Source organism: Myxocyprinus asiaticus, chromosome 22, assembly GCF_019703515.2.
Source record: "Myxocyprinus asiaticus isolate MX2 ecotype Aquarium Trade chromosome 22, UBuf_Myxa_2, whole genome shotgun sequence".
Taxonomy (NCBI): domain Eukaryota; kingdom Metazoa; phylum Chordata; class Actinopteri; order Cypriniformes; family Catostomidae; genus Myxocyprinus; species Myxocyprinus asiaticus.
Genome location: NC_059365.1, coordinates 42367658 through 42383163, shown reverse-complemented (window position 1 = coordinate 42383163; position 15506 = coordinate 42367658). Strand labels below are relative to the sequence as shown.

Genomic DNA, 15506 nt, shown 5'->3' with positions numbered 1-15506 from the left:
TATAATCATTAGTCCATTTGGTAACACTAGTAGCACAGTAATTACATATTTCAGCATTAACAGCCTCATTAACAGGGGTAAAAGGGATGGGAATACTTCAAAGACAATTGGCCAGTAAAAAATGAGGGTAGTAAAGTACACACTGACTGAAATGAGGAATTATCTGTGAGGAATTACCTGATCTTCACAGCTTTGCTAACATATTTTAAGTCTATAATGAAACAAGCTCTCTGTCTTGCTACAAGTTATGTCTCTCATCTCAGAGTTTCCAAGAATCATTATACCGGATTCAAATTCAATTTTAAACTTCAATTCTGTATAATTTCAGCAGTCTTTCTGCACTGTGACAGTATAAGAGCGTTCTTTTTTTCGGTTATGCATGTTCTACTTGCAGTGAAGTCCATGTAACACGCTGCTAAGGAATATAATTAACGTACTTAAGCATAATTGGCTTCATTAGCATAATCAGTCTTGCATACATTATGAGCGTCAAATTAAACTGTTTGCCAGCTGACTTTTAAACCCATTTAACGAAGAAAACATTCTCTCATTTCCAAAACCTGGTGAGCTGCCTCTGTAGAAAGCATTGTAAGGATTCAAAGACTCACTTTCTTCGTGTTTTGGCCAAACTCTGGGCCTAAATCCAAATTGGTGGAAAAAGCAAAACAAATGTTGATTATTAACATATTTATTTCAATACTAAATATACATCTCATGCAGAGTGCTATTTTTATGGTGTGCAAAGGTGCTGCCTATTTATTGTGTTCTAAATCAGTCACTAATGTGGTTCCAGCTCAGTTTGTATGATGCCTTAAAAGGCAGTTCCCTATGTAGGCAACAGACATCGAGGAAGCTTGCTACTGTAGGTTTTGGGTGCATCCAGGAGTGACCCAGTTTAAGGGGAGGAATATCTGAACCCATCGGACTCTCAAGTTATTTAGAGTAAAATCCCTGCTCATGGAAACCAGTAAAGCATATTTCATGAATCGACTTTATGACACAAGCACTGAAGACTGGGTTGCTTATCACATACATTATCTAGATTTATATTATATTGGCTTATTGATTGGCATGGTATGGCATGGTGTAACCATGTTCAGTCCCAGGAGAAGGGACTAAGTCAATGATTTACAGTTTTTTTTTTTTTTTTTTTTTTTTTTCCAGTTGCTTAGACTCTTTTATCAATTCCAAACACCATAATGCCATTTTCCAAAATAAAGACCAATTTCCCAAAACTATAAACAAAATTACTGTTTTAAAAACTCTTAACACAAAATCAGCTTTTTACAACATGTGAGCATCTAAAAAACAATAGCATTCAAAAACTCTCATCATGTCATGACAACCTGAACTCAGTGATCACTCATTTCTCACCATGTGAACACTGTTAAGCAAAATCGTTCACATATCACAAAATAATGTCCCAGGATGTATAAAAAGGGCTACAGATGAGTATCCTGGCTTTGGAAAAAAAATATTCCAACAATTCAGAGAAAGGTCAAGTTAGAGGAAGATGGAGAGGGAATAGGTGAGGTGGAGTTAGAAGAGAAAGAGGTGACAGTGGAGGTGGAGGAGATTGAGGTGGAAGAGGAAGAGTTGGAGGAGACAGAGGTGGAGAAGATGGAGGTGAAAGGGGAAGAGGTGACGGCAGAGGTGGAAGAGGTGGAGGAGATGGAGGTGGAAGAAGAAGAGGTGGAGGAGATAGAGGTATAGGAGATGGAGGTGGAAGAGGAAGAGGTGATGTTGGAGGTGAAAGACATGGAGGAGATGGAATTGGAGATGGAGAAGATGGAGGTTGAAGGGAATGAGGTGACGGTGGAAGAGGTGAAGGTGAAGAAGATTAAGTTGGAAGAGAAAGAGGTGGAGGAGATGGAGGTGGAAGAGGTGAAGGAGGTAGAGATGAAGGAGATGGCAGTGGAAGAGGAAGAAGTGGGATGGAAGTGGAAGAGGAACAAGAACAGGAAGGGCAAGGAGAAGGCCTGTGTCTGATGAGATTCGTTCTTCAACTGTTCTTGACCATGTCGTTGTAAATGGCATGACATTGAGGGAAGCTGGGCAACATGTTCAGCCTAATTTGAGCCGTTTCATTGTAGCGTCCATTGTCCGGACCTTCAGAGCACAAAACAGGTATTGTACTGCTATCTACTATAACACTTTCTATTCTCTGCTCTTTGAATGTTTACTTTGCTGTATGTACTATAGTACTTTGTGAAACTTACACACCCAATTCAGGTCTTGGAGTCTCCACTAACGAGCTGATGAGTTGGATCAGGTGTGTTTGATTAGGGAGATATCCAAAATGTTTAGTGTTGGGGGGGCCTCTAGGAACAGGGTTGGGAACCACTGGCATACATTAATGACTGTAATGACTTGAGTGGTGGTAGCCTAGTGGGCTAAAGCACAGAACTGGTAAGCATACGGTTGCTGGTTCAATCCCCACAGCCACCACCATTGTGTCCTTGAGCAAGGCACTTAACTCCAGGTTGCTCTGGGGGTATTTCCCTGTAACAAGTGCACTGTAAATCAATTTTGATAAAAAAAATCTGCCAAATGCATAAATGTAAATGTATTTTAACTTTTGAATTATGTTCATATTTTGTCAAAATGGATGACTGTAGTCATGTTGGCCAACTATGTAATTATTCTACGAGAAATCTAAACAAGAATAATTGCTGGTCAGGATGTCTTTGGAAGGATTCATACTATTAGCATTGCATCCATTCTTTAATGTAATATCCTTTATCGTTTTTTCTTGATCGATTTTATGCGTTTCTCCAGGTCACTGTTCTCAAAACAATGAACACAGCAATCTACACTATTTTTAATTGTCCTAAACAGATTTTTCTTGATTTTCCTCATTTTCTCAAAACACTACACACAAATTTCTCTGATCCAAAATTCATGCTTTCAAAACAGTTAACACAGACAACTAAATTAAAGTTATATTCTCAAATGCACGTCAGCTTGTCAAATCCCATTAATATCGGCTGTGTCAGTAATGCACACAGCAAAGAAGATGCAGTTGACTCAATGTTTCACACAACTATCTAGACTGCTATCTATAAAAGGGTTAAAATATGAAAAAAACAATGAGGAAGAAAAAAATGAAGAACAAGATAAGAAGATGTGCAAACTGAGAAGAGCTAGAGTGGGTAAAGAGGAAATAGGATGTAGAAGTGATGAGAAAAGGGTAAGATTTTTTTCTCAACTCTTTCAGGGGTGAGCATCAAAAGTGTTGAGGAAAGACCAAATGGAGATGGTGTAATGATGGTGAACAGAGAGAAAGAGGACAGCAGGGTGGAAGAGTAAATTAAAAAAAGACACAGAAGAGGCTCAAATGATCTCAGAGTGACTAATTGATCATGTTTAAAGAAGAGGGAGAAATGACATTGGTCTGCATGCCACAATCAATGTCCACAATTACTGTACCATCTGTGCTTACATTGCTGTCTTAGATCCATACAGTATAGCAAGACTGCTATTTTTACAGTTTTTACAGTAAAAAAAGAAAAAAGAAAAGAAAAAAAGCAAGAAAGAGGAAGAACAGGGACAACTAGAAGTTTAGAGACATTTTATGAAAACACATGGAAAAAGGTCTTTACTGTGAATTTCTATGATAAATGTGTTAATTCAATAATAGAGTTTTGTGTCTATAGCTGAAAATGTTCAGTAAAAAATCAATAGAGAACGCATCGTTTTGATGTTGGTATTTAGTTTTAAAAAATGCTTCATGAGTGTCTGTTTCGTCGGCTGTGTGAATTGTTTTGAGAGCGTTGATTATAGTTTGGAGAGATGTATAAAACGAATTGAGAAAAACTGTATATGGAATTGCCAAAAGGTCAAAGGCCTGTGTTTGGAATATGTGCAAGTAGTGTATATACAGTCTCTCAGCAGTATATGGTGCAGACTATGTGAAAGCCTTATGCTACAATGTTTTCAATTTGCAGTATATCATTTATTTTACAATATATATACATTTACTACACATGTATTCTTTTGTAGAGAATGTTTGAAATCGATGCTCGAGACACTCCACGTGAGTGCATCTTTGTAGATAAGGCTGGATTCAATCTTAAAAAAAACAGAGGAGAAGAGGGTGGAACATGACTGGCCACTGGGCCGTTGTGGATGTTCCTGGTTAGCATGACAGCAATGTCACAATGTGTGCTGCCATTAGCTAGGGCTAACATTTTAAATTATGATTATTAATAACAATTATTCTGTCATTTGAGAACAATTGTAATGTTTTTTCCAAGGCTGCACTATTTGACAAAAAAAAAAAAAAAAATCACTGTTGCCAATGCTTAGATATACACTGGTGGCCAAAAGTTTGGAATAATGTACAGATTTTGCTCTTATGGAAAGAAATTGGTACTTTTGTTTACCAAAGTGGCGGGGTTAAGATCCATAACACTCTTTTCCAATTATCTGTTGTCCAGTGTCTGTGTTTCTTTGCCCACTCTAACATTTTCTTTTTGTTTTTCTGTTTCAAAAGTGGCTTTTTCTTTGCACTTCTTCCCATAAGGCCTGCACCCCTGAGTCTTCTCTTTACTGTTGTTCATGAAACTGGTGTTGAGCGGGTAGAATTCAATGAAGCTGTCAGCTGAGGACATGTGAGGCGTCTATTTCTCAAACTAGAGACTCTGATGTACTTATCCACTTGTTTAGTTGTACATCTGGGCTTCCACATCTCTTTCTGTCCTTGTTAGAGCCAGTTGTCCTTTGTCTTTGAAAACTGTAGTGTACACCTTTGTATGAAATCTTCAGTTTTCTGGCAATTTGAAGCACTGTATAGCCTTCATTCCTCAAAACAATGATTGACTAATAAGTTTCTAGAGAAAGCTGTTTCTTTTTCTGCCATTTTTGACCTAACTTTGACCTTAAGACATGCCAGTCTATTGCATACTGTGGCAACTCAAAAACAAACACAAAGACAATGTTAAGCTTCATTAAATGAACCAAACAGCTTTCAGCAGTGTTTGATATAATGGCAAGTGATTTTCTAAAACCAAATTAGCAATTTAGCATGATTACTCAAGGATAAGGTGTTGGAGTGATGACTGCTAGAAATGGGGCCTGTCTAGATTTGATCAAAAACTGACATTTTTCAAATAGTGATGGTGCTGTTTTTTACATCAGTAATGTCCTGACTATACTTTGTGATCAGTTGAATGCCACTTTGGTGAATTAAAGTACCAATTTATGTTTGCATTTGAGTTCTCTTTAAGAAATCAATTTTTAAATGATATTATTAACTTAATTATTATTATATTGCAATATACAATATTAATATATTTAGCATGTGGCATATGGGCTCAAGCATTTAATTTTGGCAGAAAACTGAAGAAAGATGGTGTGTTGTTGTTTCTGTAGACAACAGCTTTGTGCTCCTCCTATACTGTACATGGTGATATTTTCTCATCTCCTCCTCAGTCCATAAAGCCACGGTGCTATTGTGTTACTTTTGATTTGTTTAGAAACAACCTGGTCTCATAGTGAAAATGTGACTCTATATACATTTTTGCAAAACTTGTTATTTGTGTCTCCAGGTACAATTCCCTGCAGTTTCCAGGTGAAATGAACACTAGAGGCGCTACAACAACTGTGTGTTTTATTCACTTTTCACTCAAATCATGACTTCAGTGGCTGATTATGACTTTATTAATACTTATTTTTTTCTCTTTTACTCAGACCCTGCTATGTTATAATATCAGAACACTTTTACTCTAACGCATCTTTTGAAAAATTATACATTTTAACGCTTGTATTACAGACCCACCTACATATATACACTTATTCCAATATGATTAGCTTGCGAGGTAGCGCACCTTATAGAGTGTTGGACTTTGTACTCAGAGGACCGCGATTCAAAACCAGACAAGAACTCAAGCTGACACGTGTGACACGGCAGAGACATAGAAGCGACACAAATTGATGTGGTTGCTTCAGAAAATGTGCTTTTCATTTAGCTTCTGCATTTTAAAACACTATCGGTTAAGGTTAGGTGCTGGTTAAGGGTAAGGATGTCTGTTTTGCTAAACTCTCATTTCTCTTTTCGGACACTATTGGTTAAGTTTAGGGTAAAGTTTTAGGTTAGGGAGTTACATTTTATTAAAACCTCCATCTAAAATTAACCTTAAGAACATCTGATTACAACCTCATTTCACTCGGTTTTGGTGCCACCTGCTGGACATTTCACTTGAAAAGTGCAGCCAAACGTGTAATGAAGCACGTAATTTCAGTTTTGCAATGCTCATGTAAATTTCATGAGACCCTGATTAGAAGCGTGTAAAATTTAACAAATATATTTGTAATTATGCAAAGGTGAAGATTTGTTCACAAATGTGTAGAGTTAAAAACAGAAACTTGTGGTTTGGTCTATCATCCAATTTGCAACTTTACCTGGATGATCATTTTGGCTTGCTAGCTCATTAATATTGCAGATTATTATGCTTTATTAACCATGAGAGGCAAAAACCATAATTGTGGTTAAAATAAGATTAACTGTGCAGCCCTACAATCAGCCAACATGGGGTAGTCCACTACCATGCCATCTTGGTCCCATACAATGGCACACATCTGCTGACATTTATTGATTATCTCCGAGATTGTTTCACCAAGAACAGATACAGCCAGATATTCCCCGTTCCTCAACCACATAGAGGAGTTCTTCTCGGCATGGCGGTTGAAAGTAGGTGATATAAATCTTTACCAGCATTAAAACCTTCTACAAGCAATAGAGCAGGCTTGTGATGACATTGCTTTAGACTCTTTTCAGGGCTGGATAAGTCATATCAGGGGGTACAGTACTTGCCCCGCTGCATGGCCAGGGCTAACATTGCATGTGTTGTTGATGAGGTTCTTTGGCCTGACCCAGCCCAGAGGCCATATGCTTAGGAACAATAAATGTGACTTTCTTCACAGTATACCAACTGTTTTTTTTTCCTCACTTTTACTGTATATAAAAAAAATATATGTATAAATAAAAAATAAAAAATTAAAATCTCCATCAAAAAAAGAAACATTTACTGGGGTAACACTTTTTACCCAAGTAAGTACAGAGTAATAAATAATATAATAACATTAAACAACATGTACTTAATATGTCATTAAGTTATGGAACAGCATGTAATTACACATTGTAATTATGCACATGTAATAGACAAGTATTATTACATATGTATAACAGGGAAGCCTTGTTACAAAATATTGGTGTTTGGGCTGGCTTTGCATGGTCAAATACTATAACAACTGTAAAAAAAAAAAAAAACTACATTTATTACCTTTTCTACATTCACATTTTTCTAAACAGCATGGGTCAGGTTGTGTCAAAATTGGTTTTACTGTTCAACTGTTACATTTTTTTCCAAATAGAAATTATAGCTGAAGAAAGAAAAAAAAACAAACAACACACAATTTCTGATATGAGGTATAAAGTCCTGCAATGAACTTCCACCAGCCTGTCAGTCTAGAGACAGAGAATCAAAAACTATACACATTAGCACACCATTACACAACAAAATGCATGCAATGGCTTCATACATTTTATAAAGTAACTAAGTTTCATACCCTAAGTGTGTCAAGATGCATTTAAGCGTATGTTTTTCAGTCTCCTCCGGCAGTGTCTGAATACACTGCAAGTATGGAAATAAACATACCTTAACAAGCTGTGCTTAAGTTTAAATTAACTCATTAGTACAAAGCTGAATACATGTAATAGCTTCATAGTTACATTAAAATTACACAATATTACATAGTATTAATCTCTGTCAAATAAAGTGTATCTATACTGTACTTAAGTGTACTTCATGTGTAACTACATACCTTAACAAGCTATGCTTATGTTTAAATTAACTTACTAGTACAAAGCTGAATGATAGCTTCATAATTACATTAGAATTACACAATATCTCATAGTATCAATCACTGTAAAATAAAGTGTATCTTGACTGTACTTAATGAGCTGTTACCCAATAAGAACACTTAAGTACAGTCTAGATAAACTATTTTACACTGATTAATACTATATGATATTGTGTAATTCTAATGTAATTATGAAGCTATTACATGTATTCAGCTGTGAATTAGTAAGTTTGTTTAAACTTATTCACAGCTTGTTAAGGTATGTAGTTTCACATGAAGTACACTTAAGTACAGTCTAGATACAATTTATTTTACAATGATTAATAATATATGATATTGTGTAGTTCTAATGCAACTATGAAGCTATTACAAGTATTGTAACAATATTTTTCTGTTCCATGTATGTAACAAGATATTCCAATTACACAAATAGGTATGTAACAAGATTGGCCTGTTACACATATGTAATAATACTTGTCTATTACACATACATAATTATAATGTGTAAGTACATGCTGTTCCATAACTTAATTACATATTACAGTTTTTTCACAATTGCTAAGACACATTTCTTGAAACCTTCATCCATTTTCTCACAACTTTAAACACAAAACCAAATCTTCAAACTACATTCACAAAACCCCTGACTTTTCTGGAAAAATCAAACAATCGCCTCAAAACCATTTAATCTGTTCTCAAAATCAAGCAATGCTTTCAGATCATACACACAGCTAGTCAATACATAAACACTACAGAGCATTAATTAGACACTACATCAAAAAAATGGAGAACACAGTGTCCAGGGCATGTATTTAAAGATTTTTTGTTGTTGTTGTATGTAGTAAGCACATTTTGCAATTACTGTCAAAAAAAGAAGAAAAAAAAAAAAAATGTATAGTAATCACAACTTACAGTAGTACAGTGAATATGTTGTATACTGAAAGTACTGCAAGCAATACAGTATTGAATGTCTGTATATTCAGCTCTTGCATACTGTAAAAAAAAAACAGTAGTCCAACTGCAAAATCCCAAAGAACAAAGAACACTCTAAATGAAAAACACATTACAGTACACTCACTCAAAAATGCTGTCCAACTGCAAAATCAAAGCCAATGAGAGATTAATTTTGCCTCAGCATTGTTTTCACATCATCAGAAACAAATGCGAACAATTTCGAGTCATTGTGTGTAAACGATGACAACTATGTTGTAGTTGTGTTTAACTTTTGCCACCCGTGTTTACCATTTGAAACACAAGTGCATCACAGCACGAAATGTGTTTTAGTGAGTGAGAATGTGTTTAGAGTTTTGCAAAAAAGAGTGATTGATTCGACAAATGGGCTTAGGCCCAGTATTTAGGGGCAGTGGTAGCTCAGCGGTTAAGGCTCTGGGTTACTGATCAGAAGGTCGGGGGTTCAAGCCCCAGCACCACCAAGATGCCACTGTTGGGCCCTTGAGCAAGGCCCTTGACCCTATCTGCTCCAGGGGCGCTGTATCATGGCTGACCCTGCACTCTGACCCCAGCCTAGCTGGGATATGTGGAAAAGAAGAATTTCACTGTATATGTGCAAATGTATAATGTGTGATAAATAAAGAAAATTATAAATTAATTATAATTATATTTGGTTCAGAGAATGGGCTTTAGTGTTTTAGCAATTCAGAAAAACTAAGTACATGTTGTTTCATGTTATTACATTATTTAGTACTCTGTACTTACTTGGGTAATTACACTGTAACAGGGGCACTATAAAATGAAGTGTTACTGTTTACTGTACTGTTACTATACATTCTGCCTAAGCATTCGGTAATCAGGAATGTTCTGAAGTTTGCTATGTTTATGTTCTGCTCAAAATAAATTAAACTATTTCATTTAGTATGATAAGATAATATTATTTTGAACAGAGTGTTTGATTTTGTGGTTTTAATTTTGAGAAGTGTGTTATAGGTTTCAGGAAATGTGTCTTAGCAATTGGAAAAAACTGTAATATGATTAAATAAGAAAATAGCCCATCATTTTAAGAACAGATTAAATTGCCAATGAACGTGACTTGAGTGTGTGCAGAGTGAGCAGAGTAATTACAATCCATGTGGTCACTTTTAAATCATGGGTTAGCAACACAAAATCGTGTAAGGAGATTACCCAAGGGTGTAGATTTGGCTTGACTGTTGGAAGGGTTGCAGCGTGAAGCATCTACATATTTCCATTGATCATGGTATTGGGGGGTTGTATTTGCTTGTTTTGATTATTGGGGGGGGGGTCATCCCCCCTGAAAACTACACCCCTGAGGTTACCCATCTTAATTACTGTTTGATCAGCAGCATCAAAACAACATTCATCCAAACATTCTAAAGGGTGGTCTTCATGACACACTGAGTTGAGGTACTACAAGCATAAATAATGATTGTGGTTGGATTTAATAACGTTGACTTTCCTCAAAAATAATTACGACCAAACTTCAAACTTATTTCGCTCATACAATAAGTGCAATATCTCATGCTTTATAATAGGGAGAGACTCCTAATTTCACATATTGCTGGTTAGACATTTGTGAAAATTCCATTATTATAAAAAAAAAATCCAAAATCAGGGTTTATAAATGTTTGATTTGTACATTTGGTGTCATTTGGAAATACAACCGATTAGTCATATTATTAAATGCGACATCTGGAAATATATTTTTTTATAATTTTAAAAAGTAAGTGAAAATAGAGGTTTTGAAATGTTTTAAACAATTAATGATGTGTTTTCATGGGAAATTATTAAATACAATGGTACATTTAATTATTGATTTATTTAATTATTTATTGATTTTTACCATTTCTTTGTAAGCAGCCTACATTGGTCCTCTATTACTCTCAGAGGGGTATTTAAAATATATATATATATATATATATTTTTTTCCCTTGCTGCATATGCTACTTAATTTGCATATGTTACACGTTTAATGGATATGGTCCTAACATAATACAAAAATGTTTAGGAATATTTTAAGACGGCAAAGTTTCAAGGGAAATTATTGTTTTATCCTATTCACCTCCCCAAAATGAGAAAGCGTTCCCTAGGTTCCACCATCAAATCTACAGCCGCTGTTTTGCACCACCTAGAGGACTCGACCCTGATCATATCCTATAATCAAGAATTTCAGAAAACCTTCTCAAAATGAAAAGCAATTCTGCGTGAAATAAACTTGCATTAATTATTCCTCATTAAATAAACATGAACACTGTCTTTGTCAGTTTTGCTCACCGGAGCGATTTCAGGTATCCATCTGAGTCTTACGCGTAAAAGCCTCCAGTTACGCACGGGCACATGAGGCTTTGCGTCCATCAAAAATATCAGTAACGTGATCAGATTAAATACATATCTATTGTTTTTATATATTATGTAAATGTAGAACACCCCAACCCATTTAAAAGAAAGAAAAGAATGCCATTCCTTACCTCGTGCGGCAAAGTAGCGTTATAGCGAAGATGAGAAGATAGAAAGCGAACCTTTCCCTCATTTCTGCAACTTAACTCTGACTGTAAGAAGACAAAAGCGTTGGAATCCATAGATCAGGTGAAAAAAAAATATATCTACATTTGGTTACAGTTAATTACAGATCACAATCTAAAATGAGGGGTTTAGCTGGTCATCGGTCCATATACGCACGCTGGTCCATATCCACCTGCGGATCCTGCCCCAGACATATCATTAATATTTACAGCGCGTTAACAAAGACTCATGCTTAGTATTCACTGACACGACACATTAATGATATGAATATCAATATCCGCTCAAGTCTATATAAACATGTCACATTATATGATTAGGCAAAGATGACAAAGTGTCCACAGCTCACATGCGCACTATAATAATGACCTCCTACATGTAAATTGAAACATATTGTTGAGTAATCACTGATAATTTACACACATGTCCATAAACACATCCATTGACAGGCTACTCTAGTCATTATGAGGACACCCACCTGTGATACACCAGATCTGCTCTGTCCTTATGAGTAAAAGCTGATCAAATAAAAATAGGGATGTGAAAGTTTATTGGAACCGGAGACGCGATCACGAGTCTTATTATAGAGCGCGCAGATTTATCGGGAACGAGCGTTAATACATTCCCATCGCGGAGAAATGATAATGCACTATAATATCAGATGCATACCAGCATCACTATGAGGGGGTCCCCAGACACTCTGCAACGCCGCCGCTCTCTATTTAACTAACGCACCGACGCGCCTCGACGCGCCGTGATCACAGATCTTCTGTACTGAATCTCATACTGCTCACTATATTTGTTTTTTCTCCCAAAAGAAAGAAAAAGGGGATAACTACAAAGAAAAACACATCCAGACCAGAGCTGGGTCCTAAAGGCGGTTCTATTAGGCAGCTCAGGGATGCTCTCTCTCTCTCTCTCTCTCTCTCTCTCTCTCTCTCTCTCTCTCTCTCTCTCTCTCTCTCTCTCTCGATTTATGATAGCCTACTGTATTTAATTGCAGTATTGACACAGATGATGGAATTGTCAGTTAAAGTCAACATGAAATCAAAATCGACCTGTTTATTTTAATACACATTCCTGGTCTCATTTTGAATGATTCATAATTGCATGTTGTTCCAAAGAAAAAAAGAACAGTTTTCCTAATATTTTATCAAAATTAACTTCACTTCTGAAACAAATTGCCTTTTCGACTGATGTCACAAAGGCTTAACTATTGGTTAAGGTTAACCAGGTAACACATTATAGTAATGGTCCCTTTATTAAGGGTTTATAAATGGTTTTATTAATAACTAATAAGTAATTTAAAATGCATTATAAATCAGTTTTATGCAGTTATAACAATATGAATAAATGGGCCGACTTTTATGCAAATACTGAGCATTTAACTTACATGTTATAATAATGTGTTAATTAAAATATATTGTTCAAAAACATAAAATGTCCTAATTCATGCTTTATGTCACAATGCAGCAAAAATATACTGAGATTAAAAGGAGGGATTATGTTATTTTGCTACAGTCCGCTTTGTGCTTAAATTCATTACGGTAATGTCTTGACTCACTTGTGTTGTCGCTTTCCTTGTCAAGTTGATGTTTAAAGAATGGTGCTACTCTGAGTGCTGTCCCAACTTACCTAGTCCTAGTTACTTAAAGTCCTCTGCAAAAACACTTTTCAGCTCTTCATGCTCATTCACAACACATATCATATAATAAAGCCTGGTGACCATTAAACCATACTGAACATTTATGTATATATGTTTCTATTATTGTCAACTTTTTAAAGGTGCAGTATGTAAAATTCAGAAACCCTTGTTATTAATGACACTTGTGGCCATTAAGTGAACTGCAGCCAGCTACTTGTTGCTCGTGCTCGTGCTCGTGCACACACTCCATAGGGACGCGAGCGAGCGACCATCGACCAAAACAATGACGTAACGTACAAAGAGACAACATGATTCACTAGCATCATGCTGACAGATGAGGTAGCATAATTAAAATTACACAGTTATGATTGTTTTACTACAAACTTTGAGACTGTATATTATATTTGACTCTCCAGTGCTAGAACAGGGCTAAAACAAAGTGTGGATATAGGTCTGACTATGCGAGACTGTAGTATGAAGTAATCACTGTCACATATTCTCTGTGTTTTGGACTCAAGATGGCGCCGAGTATGGCTGCTGCGTTGCGAGCTCCGACACAACATAGCAATGGTTTGTTTGTTTTGTTTACAATTCTTATGTTTTTTGTCTTGGATGTTGTCTGCCTTATTGTCTACGACAGACAAACACTTTTGGACATTGGTTCAGCGATCTCACACCGTAAACCGGACTTCACATTCCTCAATGCCGACCCGCTGTTTACAAACACGCAAGCGGAGCCCTTTGTCTGGGCAGCACGGCCGCGGAAACGCAGGAGGAAAAGGGGAAACAGAGCCGGCGTTCTCATCAGAGTAAGACGCCGCGCAAATCGACCCCCGCTACCCACTATTCTACTGGCAAATGTTCAGTCTCTGGATAACAAGCTCTGCGAGCTGAAAGCGCGGATCTCTTTCCAACGAGAGACGAGGGACTGCTGCATTATCTGCCTTACGGAAACTTGGATGTCTGCGGAGATTCCAGACTCAGCCATTGAACCCACGGGGTTCTCCATGCTCCGAGCGGACAGAGCGAAAGACCTCTCAGGTAAAACTAGAGGAGGTGGTGTATGTTTTATGATCAACAAATCCTGGTGTGATCAGAGGAACGTACATTCCATCAAGTCTTTCTGTTCTCCTGATCTGGAATTTCTTATGCTTCTGTGTCGACCATTCTGGCTACCGAGGGAATTCACAGCGGTCATTATCACTGCTGTGTACATCCCCCCACAAGCCGACACAGACCGGGCACTCAAGGAACTGTATGGGAGTATAAGTGAGCAGGAAACCGCGCACCCTGAGGCCGCGTTCATTGTGACCGGGGACTTTAATAAAGCCAGTTTAAAATCAGTTGCACCAAAATATCACCAGCACATTAGTTTCAACACACGAGGGGACCGGGTTTTGGACCATTGCTACTCTCCGTTCCGGGATGGCTACAAATCCCTCCCCCGCCCACCATTTGGCAAATCGGAAGACTCTTCCATTCTGCTTCTGCCCGCTTACAGGCAGAAATTGAAACAGGAAGCACCCACCCTCAGAACGATCCAGTGCTGGTCGGACCAATCAGACTCTACGCTACAAGACTGTTTTGATCGCACGGACTGGGAGATGTTCCGGTCCGCCTCTGATGACGACATCGAGCTTTACGCTGATAGCGTAATGTGTTTCATCAGAACGTGTGTAGAGGAAGTGATTCCGACCAGAACTGTGCGAATCTATCCGAATCAGAAGCCGTGGATCAATAGCGATGTTCGCGCGGCACTTAATGTGCGGACCTCCGCTTTTAATTCCGGGAACGCGGAGGAGCATAAACAAGCCAGTTATGCCCTCCGAAAAACTATCAAAACAGCAAAACGCCAGTACAGGAGCAAGATTGAAGGACAGTTTAACACCACCAACTCTAGAAGCATGTGGCAGGGAATTAACATCATCACGGACTTTAAAGGGAATAAAAACTCCGCCATGAACACCGCTGCCTCTCTACCGGATGAGCTAAATACTTTCTATGCTCGTTTCGAGGGAACTAACACCGCCCTCGCGGAGAGAGCTCTCACGGCCGAAGCTACAGAGGTTAGTTCACTCTCCGTCTCTGTAGCGGATGTAACCCGATCCTTCCGACGGGTGAATATCCGCAAAGCCGCGGGTCCAGACGGCATTCCGGGCCGTGTCATCAGAGTGTGCGCGAACCAGCTGGCTGGTGTTTTTACGGACATTTTCAACCTTTCCCTCTCTTTGTCTGTAGTCCCCACATGCTTTAAAACATCCACCATTGTGCCTGTTCCAAAACAATCGAAAATAACTTGTTTAAATGACTGGCGTCCTGTTGCTCTGACCCCCATCATCAGCAAATGTTTTGAGAGACTAATCAGAGATTACATCTGCTCTGTATTACCACTCAATCTTGACCCGCTGCAGTTTGCATACCGCAACAACCGTTCCACTGATGATGCCATTGCATCTACAATACACACTGCTCTCTCCCACCTGGAAAAAAAGAACACTTATGTGAG

The 15506-nt window shown here is 37.7% G+C and overlaps 1 protein-coding gene across 4 annotated transcripts in view; it reads right to left on the bottom strand.

Moving 5' to 3' along the window:
• The window catches only part of LOC127413316 (gamma-aminobutyric acid receptor subunit alpha-2-like), a 280046-nt gene extending 267848 nt beyond the window's left edge, over nt 1-12198 (bottom strand). For all 4 annotated transcript variants that reach the window (XM_051650347.1, XM_051650346.1, XM_051650348.1 and 1 more), the window contains exons 1-2: nt 11834-12198; nt 11304-11384 (exon numbers count right to left, since the gene is read on the bottom strand). In XM_051650347.1, the coding sequence (XP_051506307.1) occupies nt 11304-11365 (62 nt within the window). In that variant the 5' untranslated portion in view covers nt 11366-11384; nt 11834-12198. The remainder of the gene's footprint in view (nt 1-11303; nt 11385-11833) is intronic.
• Nucleotides 12199-15506: the final 3308 nt, after the last annotated feature.